This window comes from Sorex fumeus, unplaced genomic scaffold (genome assembly GCF_029834395.1).
Source record: "Sorex fumeus unplaced genomic scaffold, SorFum_2.1 ptg000098l, whole genome shotgun sequence".
NCBI lineage: Eukaryota > Metazoa > Chordata > Mammalia > Eulipotyphla > Soricidae > Sorex > Sorex fumeus.
Window position 1 is genome coordinate 27,914,786 of NW_026606155.1, and position 16,139 is coordinate 27,930,924.

Below are 16,139 nucleotides of genomic sequence, written 5' to 3' on the forward strand. Positions count from 1 at the left end.
ACTTAAATCTCCGGGAGAAATGTCGCGGTAACTGCCTAACCATCACCAAGGACACCGAAACCGGGTCTGGGATCTTAGCAACCAAGAGTTTAAAAAGACAGGAGATTTTTACAAGCATCTGAGCATGCAGAGGGGCTGTGTAAGAACTGCTTGGATGATCCCAAATATCCGAGCTCCTAGGTAGATAGATGGGGGGCTGTAGTGTACCAGCTAAGCGCTCAGTTCAACTTCGCCGGGCTTCTGACCGCGACCTCACAGTCAAACGGCGCTGGCCCGGGGCTGGACTACATTTCCCAGAGGGCCGTGCACCGGGGGCTATTATAGTACCTCGAGCAAGGGTGTGTCGCAGAAGAGAACCGAGAGCCGCTGTGCTTCCTAACTCCCCGGCGCTGCAGTCTCGCTGCCCTCGCGACCCTGCAAGATGATCCTGCTCCTACTCCTTGTTGTCCCCATTCTCCTGTACATCGCTGCACCCCAAATCAGGTCTGTGCAAAAATCTTTTGCTTTCTCTTGCAAAATGCTCAGGGACAAATGAATCCTCACCGCCGAAGCGCCTTTCGGTGGGAAGAAGAGGACCATCTCCGGGAAAGTGGTCCCAAGTAGATGCAGACCGGGAGCTGGGCTGGATGCAGGGAGGTCCAGGTGCCCGAGGTGCGGGGAGGGAGAGCCCGTGAGAGCCAAGGAGGCGGTGGGAAGGGGCGCTCTATCCTCTCTCTTCCCGTGCCCCCCCCCCCCTTTGTAAGGTCGTTTAATTTCATAACTTTGGGGGCGCCTTCAGAACCTAAAATGGGGCACGTTCCTCCAGATTCCCCCGCCACCCCGTGCTACCCGCATCTTGAACCATCCAGCTTCTTGCTTCCAGTCCTTGGAGTACAATGGAGCCATTCAGCTTCTCGTTTTCCAGAGCTGCTCACTCTTGCAGTCAGAGCTGCACTTTCCCCGGGAATATGTGAAGGTTAAAAAAAAAGGCTTCGGAGGTGGAGTAGACTTTGAGCTTAGATGCGTGCGCGCTGGGATTGGGCGGTGGAGAGGTTGCGCGTTGTCCATCGGGCACACTAGCCAATGGCTAGCTGGACACTCCAGGAAACAGCCGGCTGACAGCACAACAGACAGCCTGGCGATTGGTTCCAAGTCAGTCACCAGTGGTGACGGTGAGCCAATGACAGTAGAGACACCCGTCCCCCCAAAAGGGGGCAGTCTCTTGGAGGCTTTGAATTTGAATCCATGCTAGAGCACCTCTACTAGTTAGTTCCACTGTTCACCTCTTTTCCCCCACCTCTCTCCCCTCTCTCTTAGCCAGCTTTGGGCAGTGATTTTTCCTTTCCTCGGAACACCCAGATCTCGCGTCTCCAGGGGCACAGAGTGTGTACCCATATTTAGACTAAAACCCTGATCTCTTAACCACAAAGTCCTCTTAGCCTCATAGAATCTCACTGAGAGTTGAAACTGAAGGGGTGTGGGCATGGATGTGGCTCAGTGATAAAAGCTCATCTTTCTTATAAGTGAAGCCCTGGATCCCATTCCTCTCCCGTCCCGCCCTTACCCACCCCTGTGTCCTGTTGGGGAGACAAAAATAAGTAATAATAAAATAAATCAAAAAGGAAATGGAACTAGTCTTCATACGTCAAGGAGACTCCCCAACTTCCTGGCGTGGTCAGGAGGTCTAGGCGTTAATTTTCTCCTTCCTTCTGGCTAGTTAAGAAGAAAGAACTGAGTAGAGGGCTTGACATGCTGTTACTCTTGGAGCTGAGCTAAAGAATGAGGAAACTAAACAGGGAGACTTATTCTTGGAGGAGGAGTATAATGGTCAGGGAGCATTATGAGTTATTTGCTTCTTTATCATCCTGTTTGCCTCCAGCAGGTAACTTGAGCAATGAGAAGCATGCATCTGAATTCAAAGTTCAGTCTGAAATCCTCTTTAAAAGTGCATTTTAGGCCAGAGAGATAGTACTGGGGACACAACATTTACGTTGTATGTGTTGACCCTCAGTTCGATCCCTGCCACTACATATGGTCCCCTGACCACTCTAAGGAGTGACTCATGAGTTTAGAGTCAGGAGTAAGTTCTGAGAACAACTAGGTTTGACTTCCAAAACAAAAACAAAAAATAAAGCGTGTCACTTGATCAACACATTCTGTTTTGCACCTGGCAGTGCTCACAGACTACTGGTTTTTGTGTTCAGGGGCTACTCATGGTTCTGTGCTCAGGGACTACTACTGGTTCTATGTTCAGGTGCCACTCCTGGTAGTACCGGGGGACCATATGTGGTTCTGGGGACCAGCAGCATGCAAGGCAAGTGCCTTACTCCTTTTACTAACTCTCTGGCCCTGGTTCAGCAGGCTTTTAGCTTGAGTTCCAATATTTGCAGAGAGGAGGAAGAACCCCTGAGATTTACTAATCCCTATTTGCATTCATTCTTTGGAAAAGGAGAATTATTAAGTATTCAGGAATAAAGACAGGACCAGAGTACAGCAGGTAGGGCATTTGTCTTATATGCAACCGACCCAAGTTTAATTCCCAGCATCCCATATGTTCCCTAAGCTCCACTAGAAGTAATTTCTGATGTAAACTCCTGAATTGGGTGTGACCTAAAAACAAAAACAGGAATAAAAATGAATAATTATGATAAGATTTAAATCCCAAATAGCCTTTATACTCATTTGCATCTTTTATATATATATAAATATATATATTTTGTTTTCATGAAAGTAGTTCACAATAGTTCATCACAGATAATATTCAAACACCAATCCCGCCATCAAGCACCTTCCTTCCCACCACAATAAGAGGGAAGTGTGTGAAGGTTGTTGTATTTCATTCTGGAGCCATTTAAACCCGAATATAAGAGAATGCAAGCAAGTATGTTAAAACCAAACAAATGTGTGTGCATCTTTAGATAAGTAAGTAAGATAGAGTGTAAGAGGTCAAGGCCTTGCACTCCAGGAAATTCTGCAGTGCTCTCTTCCGGAAGCTTTAGTTTATAGTCTCTGGGTCTTGGCCATTGATGAGATTTTTAAAAAAATGGCTCTGGGAGCAGTTTGTGGGTATGACTGCCAAGCTACTGGAAAACTGGGGAGCAGTGGGAAGGAGGCCCAGTCCCGAGACGAGCAGGCTTGGAAATCTCAGTCACGGGTTCCTGCATACCTGGGTCTTTTTGTTGGTTCGTTCTTAAGTGATTCATCCCCCCTTGGGTGAGGCTTGTCCCCCTCTTGTGTGAGGCTGTGGAGGGTGGCCTTGGGTATGGCAGAGGTTTGGTTCTAGAGGTTTTTGTCTGCCAGGGTTCTGCTTGGGACTGGGAGGGAAACTCAACCCGTTCCCCTTCGAGGTGCCCCGGTGAAGACAGTATGGCGTGGGGTCAGGACATTCTGCCTGCATCTTTCCTTTCTTATTTGCATGTGTTTCTGTTAATTTTTCCCCAGATTAATAAATTTTTATAATCTTAACTTTTTGTGTTGGATTAGTTATTAAGGCCATAAGGTGCTATTTGTAGAGACAGATTAACATAAGTAGAGCCATTCTCTTAGACTTAGCCTTGTGATCCCCTAAGCCTATGAAGGAGCTCTCCAGCAAGCTCAAGCCAGAACCAGTCTTCTGTACAAGAGCTTATTCATCATTTTTTCGTACTACAAGGAACAGTTTTAAACATTATCTTTGTAAGGGAATCACATTTGTCCTTGAGCAAAAGTGGAACACACATTTTCTTTCTTCCAACCGTCCTTAAACCTATAAGAGGACAGAAGTTGCAGAAGGAACCAGAACAAATCTAAGGCTGAAGAACTAATAAGCTTTGCTTCTCTATCCGCAGGAAAATGCTGTCCAACGGGGTGTGTACGTCCACTGTCCAGCTTCCTGGGAAGGTGGTTGTGATCACTGGAGCCAACACAGGCATTGGGAAGGAGACAGCAAAGGAGTTAGCTCAGAGAGGTAAATTTATCCTCCTTTTATTCCCTCCTGCTCCTACCATTTTGCCCCTTACAATTAATGACCATCCTTATTATTTCTTTCCTATCTTCGGAATTTAACACCTTGATGTCCGTGATGCCATTTGTGTTAATGAGGCCACATTCATGTGTGAGCCACTGGTGGTCCATGCCAGCACCAACATACAAAGATCATTCCAAGTATCCCACTGATTTTCTGGCCTGAGTTGAGTGCACTGCCACAGATAATGAATACTTCATAAGTACTATTGATTTTTTTCTTATAATTTAATTATCAATATTAGCAGATATCTGTATTGTGAGTAAAGAATAAAAATTCTTTTAAAGACGCAGAGAGCCCAGAGAGATAGAACAGGCTTGTACACAGCCAAACTGGGTTTAATCCTGGGCATCACATATGGTTCTCTGAGCACTGCCAGAAGTGATCCCAGAGCACCACTGCATGTGGCTCAGAAATTAAACTAAATGAAAATAACATTCATTATCAGTATTGGGTCTTTCATGCTCTCACCAAAACAATGCTGACAGTTGTCTCTTATATGTTGATTGACAGGAGCTCGTATATATTTAGCTTGTCGGGATGTGAAAAAGGGGGAATTGGTGGCCAAAGAGATCCAGACTGTGACAGGGAACCAACAGGTCTTGGTGCGGAAACTGGACTTGGCTGATACTAAATCTATCCGAGCCTTTGCTAAGAACTTCTTAGCAGGTAAGTGTAGAATTGGACTGTTTTGAGAATCTTGTGATCAACCTACTGGTGGGACTAGAAATCTTACAGAAATATTAGAACTATATGTGGTTTCAGGATATGGAGTTCAAACAGGGATAGGATCTCAAGTCTTTGAGGGCCTGCATGCCATGATCTACAAAAGATAGGGGTTCACAAAGGACTCTTTGCTCCATAGTTAAGACTTAGAAAAATCCAGCTTCTAGCTCTGGGACATGACAAAGAAGCTTATGGATATAATTTAGATTACTTACCTAAGAAGTTAGAACCTCATTTGTAGGGTCTGAATCCATACCACTAGATGGTACCAAGACTCTTGAACTGTGAAATGAACGTAAAGTCCTGTGGTATCACATTAAATGTAAATCAGAGACCGTGCAGCCATTTCCTCTTATAACTTTGGATCTAGGCCTCCCAAGGAAATGAGTTTCTATTGATCTGAGCCTAATAGTCAGAAACAAACTACATGAGAAAATGAACAAGAGAAACATTGTCAGATTCAACAAAGAAGTGGAATCCATATCGTTTTGGGCTGATAGGGGTGCACTTAGAATTTATTATTTTTGGGGGGCTGGAGTAGGAGTACACAGCGGGTAGGATGTTTGCCTTGCACTTGTCTGACCCAGGTTTGATTCCCAGCATCCCATATGGTCCCCTGAGCACCGCCAGGAGTACTTCCTGAGTGCATGATCCAGGAGTAACCCCTGTGCATCACCTGGTGTGACCCAAAAAGAAAAAAAAAAAAAAGAAAAAAGAAAAAAGAATTTATTATTTTTTTAACTTGTTTTGAATTCTTCCTATTCATTTTGAAACTCTATTGGGAGAAGTAGAACGTTTTCAGAAATAGTGGATCAGTAGTTCCTGAATTGGAAAGATTATAAAGGCCATCTGGTTGTATAAGATGGAATTCTGACCTATAGTAAAAGAAATCAGCAAAATTATTTCAATTAAAAAATATATAAAAGATGAATGAAGAGAAAAATGGATGCTAGATTGATATCCTGCTGCCCCATTTACAAAGTTAGGGTGTAAAGCAGATGTCCAAGATGTGAGAGTGGTGACTAGGTACTTCCCATCTCCTCTTCCCTGCAGAGGAAGAGCAGCTCCACATTTTGATCAACAATGCAGGCGTAATGATGTGTCCCTATTCCAAGACAGCAGACGGCTTTGAAATGCACATGGGAGTCAACCACTTGGGTAAGAAACCTGCTCATCACAAAGTAAAAGGAACCTACTGTTCTCCTTGGAAAATGCAATGGTCAGATTGAACCTTCTCTGTGGTTCAATCTCTGTGAGTATGCTTCTGGACAGTGAAGGGCCATAGTGAATAATTAATAATATGGTTCATCCTGGAAAGCAAAGATACAAACTGGAGGGTTGTTAGAGGTTTCACCCACTTTACGATCTGTGATTCAGATTCAATTCACTTGGATGGACCTATTGGATTGGGAGGCTATGATGCATTCTTTGTAGTGATCTTGTGGCCAACATCAGATCGAGGCCACCTGCTTTTAAAATAGTGATGTTGAAGTTGGAATGAGACTGAACTTTATATTCATGTTCCTGTACTTTTTGATAATCTTCACAGAATGATGTCTTGTTTCTTTGACTGTCTTAGTTGCCTCAAACCTCACAAACTTGTGCCGTAGTTGCTAATAATAAATTGATGAAGGAAACAATTATTCTCAATTTTTTGGTCTCCCATTCCCGAGCCCTGCTCACCACAGCTCCCCTCAACCCCATACAGGCCCTAGACTCTAGTTAATTCTAGTTTATCTCCTAGGTCACTTCCTTCTGACCAATCTGCTGCTAGACAAGCTGAAGGAATCTGCCCCATCAAGGGTAGTGAATGTGTCATCCTTAGCACATCACCTGGGAAGGATTCAGTTCCACAATCTGCAGGGTGAGAAGTTCTACAATGCAGGCCTGGCTTACTGTCACAGCAAGCTGGCCAACATTCTCTTCACTCAGGAACTGGCCAGGAGGATAAAAGGTAAGCTTTGAAAACACAAGTGTGGAAACACAGGTCATCCTGGTAAATAGCTAAAAGCCATAGTGAAAGAAGTTTTCAAGACCCCTGGATAGGAACTGCTTCCGCAATGATAACTTGGTATCATCTCGGTAATAGGTCCTCAACTGTAGCTTGGGGTGACTGGCAGGGGACAGGGGAAACCTTGACTTTGAGTCTGAAGACTTGGCTTTACCACTCCTTGTTGTAGGACTCTGTTGCGAGTTACATTTCAAATTACTTCTGCAAAATGCAATGACTACACAGCTTGTTACTAATTCAGACTTTGTAAACAAGTCAGGATTTTTTTTTTTAAATGGAAAGGGGCCTAAACTGGCATGCAATACAATTAGGATAAAACAATTGGGGGGTTGGGGAGTGGTGACTGGAGCGATAGTACAGCTGGTAGGGCCTGTTTGCCTTGCATACAGCCTATCTGGGAATCCCAGATGGTCCCCCAAACACTGCTAGGAGTAATTCCTGAGTGCTCAGTTAGGAGTAACCCCTGCGCATCACTGGTTGTGATGCAAAAATAAATAAATAAAAACAGACACAGAATTGTACAGAAATTGGAGGAAAGTCTCCTTCAAAATTGAATCTAATGAGATGGAAATGTATGTCTGGTGAGTGGGGAGTTCACTCATAGAGATCTATAGCATTGTCTAGTCTGGATTTCCAATAAAATCAAAGGAAAACTAGGGTGGACAGCTGGAGTTGGTTAGGAGTTAAGGCAGGCAGAATTCGGGACCCCCCTTGTTGAAATAGGATCATTAAGCCACGTGGACAGCTGTGAAATGGAGAGAAAAGAAAGTGGTCAGCTCAGATCAGATGCCCAGTCTGGGCTCACAGGAGGGCTCAGATGGATGAAAGTCAAAGGATGGCGAAAAGTGCCCAAGGGTTTGGGCAGGGAATGAGTATGACTTGGAGGTGAAGTGCTGGGCCTACGCTCAAGAAGTAGATAAATGCAGAGAAAACTGAAGGGAAAGCCTGAGAGGTTTATGGGTTAGGTGAAAAACATCAGTGGTATAATGAAAGCAATGTGAGCGTGACAGGAGAACCATGCACTCAGCCAGTGTGTGTTCTGTACTCCAGCGATGCTGGGCTTGGGGCTAGGGCCTTGGCGCAGAGCACTAGAAAAGATTGATACTGCATCCTCCTCCTTTTGGTTTATATCCAGTGGAGGAGAGGCACAACTTAGCAAGTATTTATATAACTATCATGTGTAAACTTAGTTTAGTACTACACGAATAATGCTCATTGGAAAAGTTCACATAAATTAAAAATAGAGTTAAATGTAAAATACCCCTTCTTCCCTAAGTCCCTTTGCTCCTCCTCCTACCTTTTCCCCTCACAAAGCCACTTGGTGCTAGTGTGATAGCTCAAAGGGTTGGAGCATATGCCTTGCATGTGCTAGGCTTTAAGTTTGACCCCTAGTGCTACATGCCTGCCTCCCCTACCTTCCTTCTAATGTGCCTGGGATGTCCTTGGTGACCCCTGAGCATTGCTGGGCCCTGGTAGCATTAAATCATTAGACCCAACCACCCGACCATTAGGCCTGCAGGGCTAAGCTGAGTATTACTGGGAATAGCCTCTGGGTCCCCCTCCTGAAACTAAAACAAAACCAAAAAAAAGAAACCATTGTCAGTAAGTTGATCTGACAAATTTCTTTTAATTTTCTTAGGCATGTCCATGTGTGTCACAAACAAGGGGCTGCAATTACAGCACACAGTTTTGGGGAGATCTTTCAGTACACAGAGACTTACCCTCTGTTGTTGCATTAAATCTTTTTTTTTTAATATTTATTTATTGAATCGCTGTGGGAAAAGTTACAAAGCTTTCAGGTTTAGGTCTCGGTCATGCAAATATCTATCACATTTCCCTTTACCAATACTTATTTTTCACCACGAAGAACCCCAATAAACCCCCCCACCCCCCTCAATGCCTGTGAGGCAGATGAATTCTAGTTAAAAACTCTATCTACTTTGACTAGCTTCATTGTTTCGATAAAAGTTGCACCATTATTATTTAGAGTTTACCCCCCCCAAATCAGCCATACTGAAAAACATTGTGAAATGATTTGCTTTCTACAGCTGGGTTCAAGCATTAAATGATGTGTTGGATTTCTGCTATTTTACTTATTAACCCTGGAAGTATTTCTACTAAAAGTCAGATAATTAAGAGATTGGTTTCTGCTCTGGAGTCATGGCCATGTGGGAGAGCCGCTCATGGGGGGCAACTGGTGACCTCGGTAGGGCGTGAAGGATGGGCCGGAATGCCCCCCTTCCCATGAGGATTCAGTCGCACCCCCACCCCCGGCTCAGACCTGCTCTCCACCAGGCTCCCATGCGGCCGCCATCTTTCTTTCCAGAGAGGAGAGGGTGGAGGGGAGCAACACCCTTTCCCCTCCGGGCAGACATGATGGTGTGGATTAACGCATAGTCCGTTAACTTTTCTGCTCCAAGCTGCTGGCTTCTGCATTAAGTCCTTGTGCTTTTGGGGCCATGGCCGTGCTGGAGAGCCGCTCGTGGGGGGCAACTGATGACCTCGGTAGGGCGTGAAGGACAGGCCGGAACGCCCCCCTTCCCATCTGCATTAAATCTTATTGATACTATTCTTGATTTACTCTTCCATTTCTTTGACAGCATTTAGATTGTTTCCTTTTTCTAATCTTAATTATAATTGTGCTAAACGCTATCAAGGGGCAGTGTAAATACCAATAATATTGGTCTGGAAAGGGCGCATTCTTTAGTTTGAGGGATCAGGGAAGACTTCGGAGGAAGCGAGTTGCAAGCTGAGCCTTGGTAGCAGGATGATGAGAATGAAATGGGTTCAGAGGTGGTGGGAATGAGGCCTCTCAGAGGGGTTTGAGAAACATTCCAGACAGAAGGAAGGAACTGAAGCTGGGTACCGCCTGAGAAACTGAGATGGCCACATGGTTAGACTCTACAAAGCAAGAGGACTAGAGTCCTGTGCTGAAACTGAGGTGGTAAGTAAAGGCCACATATTATGGGGCCACACTAAGAGTTTTAGGGTTAGGCCAGAGAGACAGTACAGGGCTTAAGGTGCTGCTTTGTATGCCTCCCATTCCAGTTTGAATCCTGGCATCGCTTATGGTCCCCCAAACATCACTAGGAGTGATCCCTGAGTAAAAAGCCAGGACTAAGCCCTGAGCATTGCCAGGTGTGGCCAGAAAACAAAACAAACAGAAACAATAAAGTCTGGGTAGGATATGCTGGGGGTCAGAGAGATCTGGTTACAATGCCTGCCTTGCATTTGGCTGACCCTGGTATGAATCCCCAGCACTGCATATGGTTCCCTGAGCACACAGCCGGGAACACATCCTGAACACCACCAGCTGTGGCCCAAAAAATGAACAAGAATCTATGGTTAGAATAGGATGAACTGATTCCAGAAACCAAGAAAACGGCCGGAAAGGTTGGGAAAACCAGAGTTATTTGGGGTGGGGGCGAGGGGGATAGTCCCGGAAGCCAGTGAAAGGCAGTTTTCAAAAGGGGGTGGACGACAGAGGGGAGGGCTGCTTGGAGGCCTAGTCTGGGCTCTGCTGCCCCTTAATAGTGACTGCTGAGCCCTAGTGAGAGAGAAACAAAGAAACCCCGAGGTGCTGGTGGCTCCTCGTGGGAAGGGAGCACACAGGTGCTGCGTCCTCTGCTCCCTTTGGCCTTTCGGCAACATCAAGTCCTGACTTTCTCTCTCTCTCTTTGACAGGCTCCGGCGTCACCGCATATTCCGTACACCCTGGCACGGTTAACACCGAATTAGTTCGACACTCAACTTTCTTGAAGTGGATGTGGCGGCTTTTCTCCTCCTTTGTCAAGAACCCTCAGCAAGGAGCCCAGACCACCCTGTACTGTGCCTTAACAGAAGGTCTTGAGAGTCTCAATGGGAAACACTTCAGGTATGAAAGCACTTGGCTTTCAAGATGAGACTTCGTTGTTTGGAGGAAACAATTTGGATTTATCTGGTCTGCATGTCCTTTTTCTTTCTTTCTTTCCTTTTCTTTTTTTTAAAGTATACCATCCAACTTAGCTTTTGTCTTTTGATTCTAAAGATTTTACTTGCCCTTTTATATTTTGAGGGATGGAGGGATTTGATTCACATCCAGACATGCTCAGAGGCTATTCTTGGTTCTGTACTCAGGACTGATGCCTGGCTGTGCTTGGGGGACCACATGCAGTGCGGAGAATTGAACCGAGGTCAGCAGTGTGCAAGGCAATTGCCTTATCCTCTGTACTTTCTCTCTGGCCCCTCTACTTCGCCATTTACATATATATATTAAAAAGAACTTAGGAGGCGAGTAATACAGGTAGGGTGTTTGCCTTGCACGCGACCGGCCCAGGTTTGATCTCTGGCATCCCGTATGTCCCCTTAGCACTACCAAGAGTAATTTCTGAGTGCAGAGCTAGGAGTAATCCCTGAGCATCACTAGGTGTAACCCGCCCCCCAAAAATAATTAACTAGAATAAAAATTTAATCTGTATTTTCCTATTCCCTTTAGGACTGAAATCATATTATTAGATTCCTTTCTTGAATAAATGAATAAATGAAGACTTTTAAAGTACTACTTTTAGGGAATTTTGAATATACATAGCAGTAGACAAAGATACCATATTGAGATGCCATATTCACATGTATCTATCATCCAGCCTCAAAAACTTTTAAGCCACATGGCCAATCCTGCCCTACTGCATATACTAGTCTTTCTATATTTTTCTCCTTCCATATTATTTTAATTATTCCATATGTATTCTCTCTCTCTCTCTCTCTTTCTCTCTCCCCCACCCCCTACTTTTTGGGCATTGTGGTTTGCAATATTAATACTGAAAGGTTGTCAAGAATATCCCTTTACCTACTTTTAACACTCAGATCTTGACCAGCATGATCATTCCCAGCTCTTATGGTCATACTGGTCTCTATCTTATCTACCCTCTGCCCCCCACATACTTGTGTTTAGTTCCAGCCATTCACCAGTTCTCCTAGCACCTGTTTTTCCTGACCATGGATATTAATTCAATACTATACATATGGGGCTGGAGTGATAGAACAGCGGGTAGGGCATTTGCCTTGCATGCGGCCGACCCGGCCGACCCGGGTTCAGTTTGTCCGCTCCTCTCGAAGAGCCCGGCAAGCTACCGAGAGTATCTTGCCCACATGGCAAAGCCTGGCAAGCTCCCCGTGACGTATTTGATATGCCAAACACAGTAACACGTCTCACAATGGAGACGTTACTGGGCCCGCTTGAGCAAATTGATGAACAATGGGAAGACAGTGCTACAGTGCTACTATATTTATATATTTTATATACCACAAATGAATGCAGTCATTCGATATCTGTCCTTCTCCTTCTGACTCATTTCACTGAGCATGATACTCTCCATATATCCATCCATTTATAGACAAATTTCATGACTTCATTTTTTCCCTAATAGCTGCATAGTATTCCATTGTGGAAATATGCCATAGTTTCTTTATCCATTCGTCTGTTGTTGTTATGCCCATTTTTAAATTAGATGATTATTTGGTTATTAACAGTTCTTTCATAACCTAGATATAAATCCCTTATTTTTATTTTTGTTTCTGTTTGATTTTGTGCTCAGAGCTTACTTCTGGCTCTGTGTTCAGGGATCATGCCTGGTGGGCTCAAGGTGTCATATATTTTGCCATGGATCAAGCCCAGTTGGCCATGTGCAAAGCAGCACCTTACCTGTTGTACTACCTCTCGACCTCATATTTATTATTTTTTTATTTGTGTTTTTGGCCACATCTGGCTGTGCTTAGAGCTTACTCCTTGCTCTGTGTTCAGGGATAACATTGGTGGGGCTTGAGATACCATATTCAGTGCCAGGACTTGAACCCAGGTTCATCATGTCCAGTGCAAGTAAGTGCCTTACCCACTGTACTATATCTAATCTCCTTGTTAGTCCCTCTAATATATATATATATATATACACATATATATATATATATACACACACACACACACATACATATAGATAAAGATACACAATTTGCAAATGTTTCATTCCTTATAAGGGGGAAATTCAGTCTTTCTCACTTTTTTCTTAATTTTGTTTTTTGGAATACATCTGGCAGTGCTTGGGACTTAAACCTGTACTCCTGGCTCAGTGCTCAGTGATCACTCCTGCAGGGCTTAGGGAACCACATATAGTGTTGAGAGTGAAATTAAGATTGGCCTCTTGCAAGGCAAGGAAACTACTCACTTCACTATTGCTTCAGCCCCATTCATGGTATTTCAAAACACAAAAATTTCAGATTACAATGGAGAGAATAGTATGAAAGCCTTGGCACCAATTGAACCACTTCTTTGTGACTATTATCTTTTCCTTCTTTCTTTATGAAACTAGTTTGCTTGTTATTTGAATTTAAAAGTGCTGAAAACTACAGGTTAACTAGAAACAATAAGTACTATTTTAACACTCCAAATGCATCCATGACAAATAGAAATTCCGACAATGTGTTCTTTTTCCTTTTGGTGATGCAATTTAGTTTTTACTGAAAGAAACTTGCATAGAAGTTTCATAGAGGGAGTACATGTACAAGAAGGAACACAGGCTTCCGAGCAAGTAAAGAAATATAGAGATAAGCAAGTGAAATACCTGTTCAAGGGAGAACATGTGCTTAAAGAACAAGCTAGTCTCCATTTTTAATCCTGTACTTAGATCTTCTCTTTTTCTTTCCAGTGACTGCCAAGTGGCATGGATCTCTGCCCAGGGTCGAAATGAGACAGTCGCACGGCGACTATGGGACACTAGCTGTGACCTGTTGGACATCCCTACGCATTGATGGGTGGTGGTATTTGAACCCAATAGAAGCCTGCAGCAGCAGATTACTCCTTGCCAATGTACTTCTCTTTCAGGGTTGCTAAAATTTTGAGCATGGACTGAGAGCAGACCTTATATCCGTGCCTGCTTAACGTGTGATAAAAGTCTGGAATACTGCCAGATTCGTCTAACAGCCTTGCATTTGTACAGATTTACTTTGCTCTTATTACTGCCAGAGTTATGAGAGCTATAATGAGCTAAGAAGATCCCTGGGCTAGGAAGGTGGCTCAGTGAGCTAGTGCTCAGGCTTTGCATGCAAGAAGTCTGCTTATCAAATGAACACACAGTCATCCGAGCATTGCCAGGAACAATGCCTGAACAGAGTGCATGGAGTAACCCAAGAGCACTACCAGGTGTGGCCCCCTGGTACAAAACAAAACAGGACCCTCATATGACATGCAAACTGCTATAAATCAAACGAGAAGACAAGTTTGATTTATAGCAGTTAGGACCAGTTTTTACACTGTTACTTACAGTTCCTCTCAGCCAACCAAACTAACCTTAAAGAGAGCTACGCCAGAGCCTTCGATGAACACCAGGAGTCAGAGTGGCTTGTCCCGCACCTCCTATGAAGACCATCAATATGCCAATATCTGGGTTCATTGGGGAAATTCTGAACTGAATCTGGATTTTGGCATAGATTTATCGCTGACAACCGAAGCTACTCTATTAAGATGCCTTTTTATATCTATAGGATGCAGAAGAGCTTCTGCACCCCCTTTATTGGGGGGGATTGATGGTGGAACCAATACCCAGAGGTACTGGGGGCTACTCCTGCAGTGCTTAGGGAACCATGCAGGTGCTGGGGATTGTACCTGAGATTCCAGCTGCAAAACATTCACTCCAATTCTTTATCTATCCAGTCCCAGAAGAGATTCCTTTAATATGAAGTTTATGGGGGCAGCACGAAGGGGGGAAATTATAGTTTAAACTGTAATTTTCCTGCTATTTCTGAGAAGGTAGTGAAAAGAGCAGTTATTGCCCTAATCCCCAGGGACAAGTCCTTTTTGTGCCTTAGTTTCTCTTAGCCAGAAGAAGGAAAAGGTTATTTGATGGTTATACACAATGTCCTTGTGTATGTATGCAGCTGAGGATATTTTCACAAAATTCATAACAGGCCCAAAGGAAGGGGATGAAGCAGGTAAATTATCAAATGCGATGGGCTGGGGAGATGGCTTAAAGGGCAAAAGTGCATGTTTTGCATATTGAAACCCCAAATTTGATCCTTGCACAGCTTGGTTTCCTGAGCAACGAGTTAGGAATAGCCCCTCCTGCCCTCCAAAAAGATGGAGGAAACAAATGTCTTCTGAGATAATGGGTAGAGCATGAAAGAGAGCCAACTCTATATATTGATAGCTACCCACTGAGCAGCACTCAGGGAGCAGGCAAGCAGTCCAACAAAAAGAAGCATCCTAAAAGACTGTGGGCAATGAAGAGACTAAGTTAAGAATAATAAACAAGGGGGCTGGAGCGATAGCACAGCGGGTAGGGCATTTGCCTTGCACGCAGCCAACATGACCGACACAGGTTCGATTCCCAGCACCCCATATGGTCCCCTGAGCACCGCCAGGAGCAATTCCTGAGTGCATGAGCCAGGAGTAACCCCTGAGCATCGCCGGGTGTGACCCAAAAAGCAAAAAAAAAAAAAAAAAGAATAATAAACAATAAGAAAAAGATAAAAATATCCAGCCATAGATAAAAAGAAGGATGAGCATCTGAGTTAGCAAGAAGGGTAAGGCACTAGCCTAACAAACACCAAACAGCATGGCAGGGGGCAAAAGTCCCAAACAAATGGAAATGAAATAACTGCAATTCTTTATTTAAAAAAATTAATTTGTTAAGGATTGATATTGGTGGTTACAAGTTAACTACATCACCTTTTAGAGCATTTCCTTACATTATCTAGACAAGAATAAAGTATGTATTTACCAAAAGCAATGTTTTATTTGAAGAACTTTTATCAAAAGTAACATTATTTGTATGTTTTAATAGAATTTGTGATTTTCTTGGACTGACCATTGTTTACTTTTATGTGGGAAATTGTGGGACCATGGGGCTAGAGTGATAATACAGAAGATAGGGTGCTTGCCTTGCAAGCAATTCACCTGGGTTTGATCCCCAGCACTATGTATGGTCCCCAGATCCCTCCAGGATTGATCCCTGAGCATAGAGCCAAGAGTGAGCCCAGAGCACAACTGGATGTGGCCCAAAAACCCAGAACAAAAATGTTGCAGGACCACAATCTTATTGTGAATTAATGTTATTTTGTTTTTGATGGGAGTTTGGGAGCACAGCTGGAAGCGCTCAGGGGCTTACTCCTGACTTGGTGCTCGGGGGTCACTCCTGGTAGTATTAGGGGTCATAAGTGGTGCTGGAGATTGTACTAGGGGCCATAAGTGGTGCTGGGCAAATACCTTACTTTCTGTGCTGTCTCTCTGGCACTAGCAATTTTTTGTTGAATTTGGTTTGACCATTAAACGTTGTAATCAGAAAATGTTACTTTGTGGGAAACAGGAAAACTTTTGATAACAGTGCAGAAGAATAACTGAATATAAATTTTCCCTAATTTATATTAAATTGTCAATGACAAAAAATTCTTTCT

At 43.9% G+C, this 16,139-nt stretch overlaps 1 protein-coding gene across 1 annotated transcript; it reads left to right on the plus strand.

Annotated features, from left to right (window-relative positions):
* Positions 1–380: 380 nt before the first annotated feature.
* Positions 381–13,672, plus strand: RDH11 (retinol dehydrogenase 11). The gene is made up of 7 exons (XM_056133897.1): positions 381–483; positions 3,807–3,925; positions 4,496–4,651; positions 5,762–5,866; positions 6,453–6,662; positions 10,404–10,593; positions 13,397–13,672. Exons 1-7 carry the CDS (start codon positions 422–424, stop codon positions 13,497–13,499), a joined length of 945 nt encoding a protein of 314 aa, XP_055989872.1. The 5' UTR covers positions 381–421; the 3' UTR covers positions 13,500–13,672.
* Positions 13,673–16,139: the final 2,467 nt, after the last annotated feature.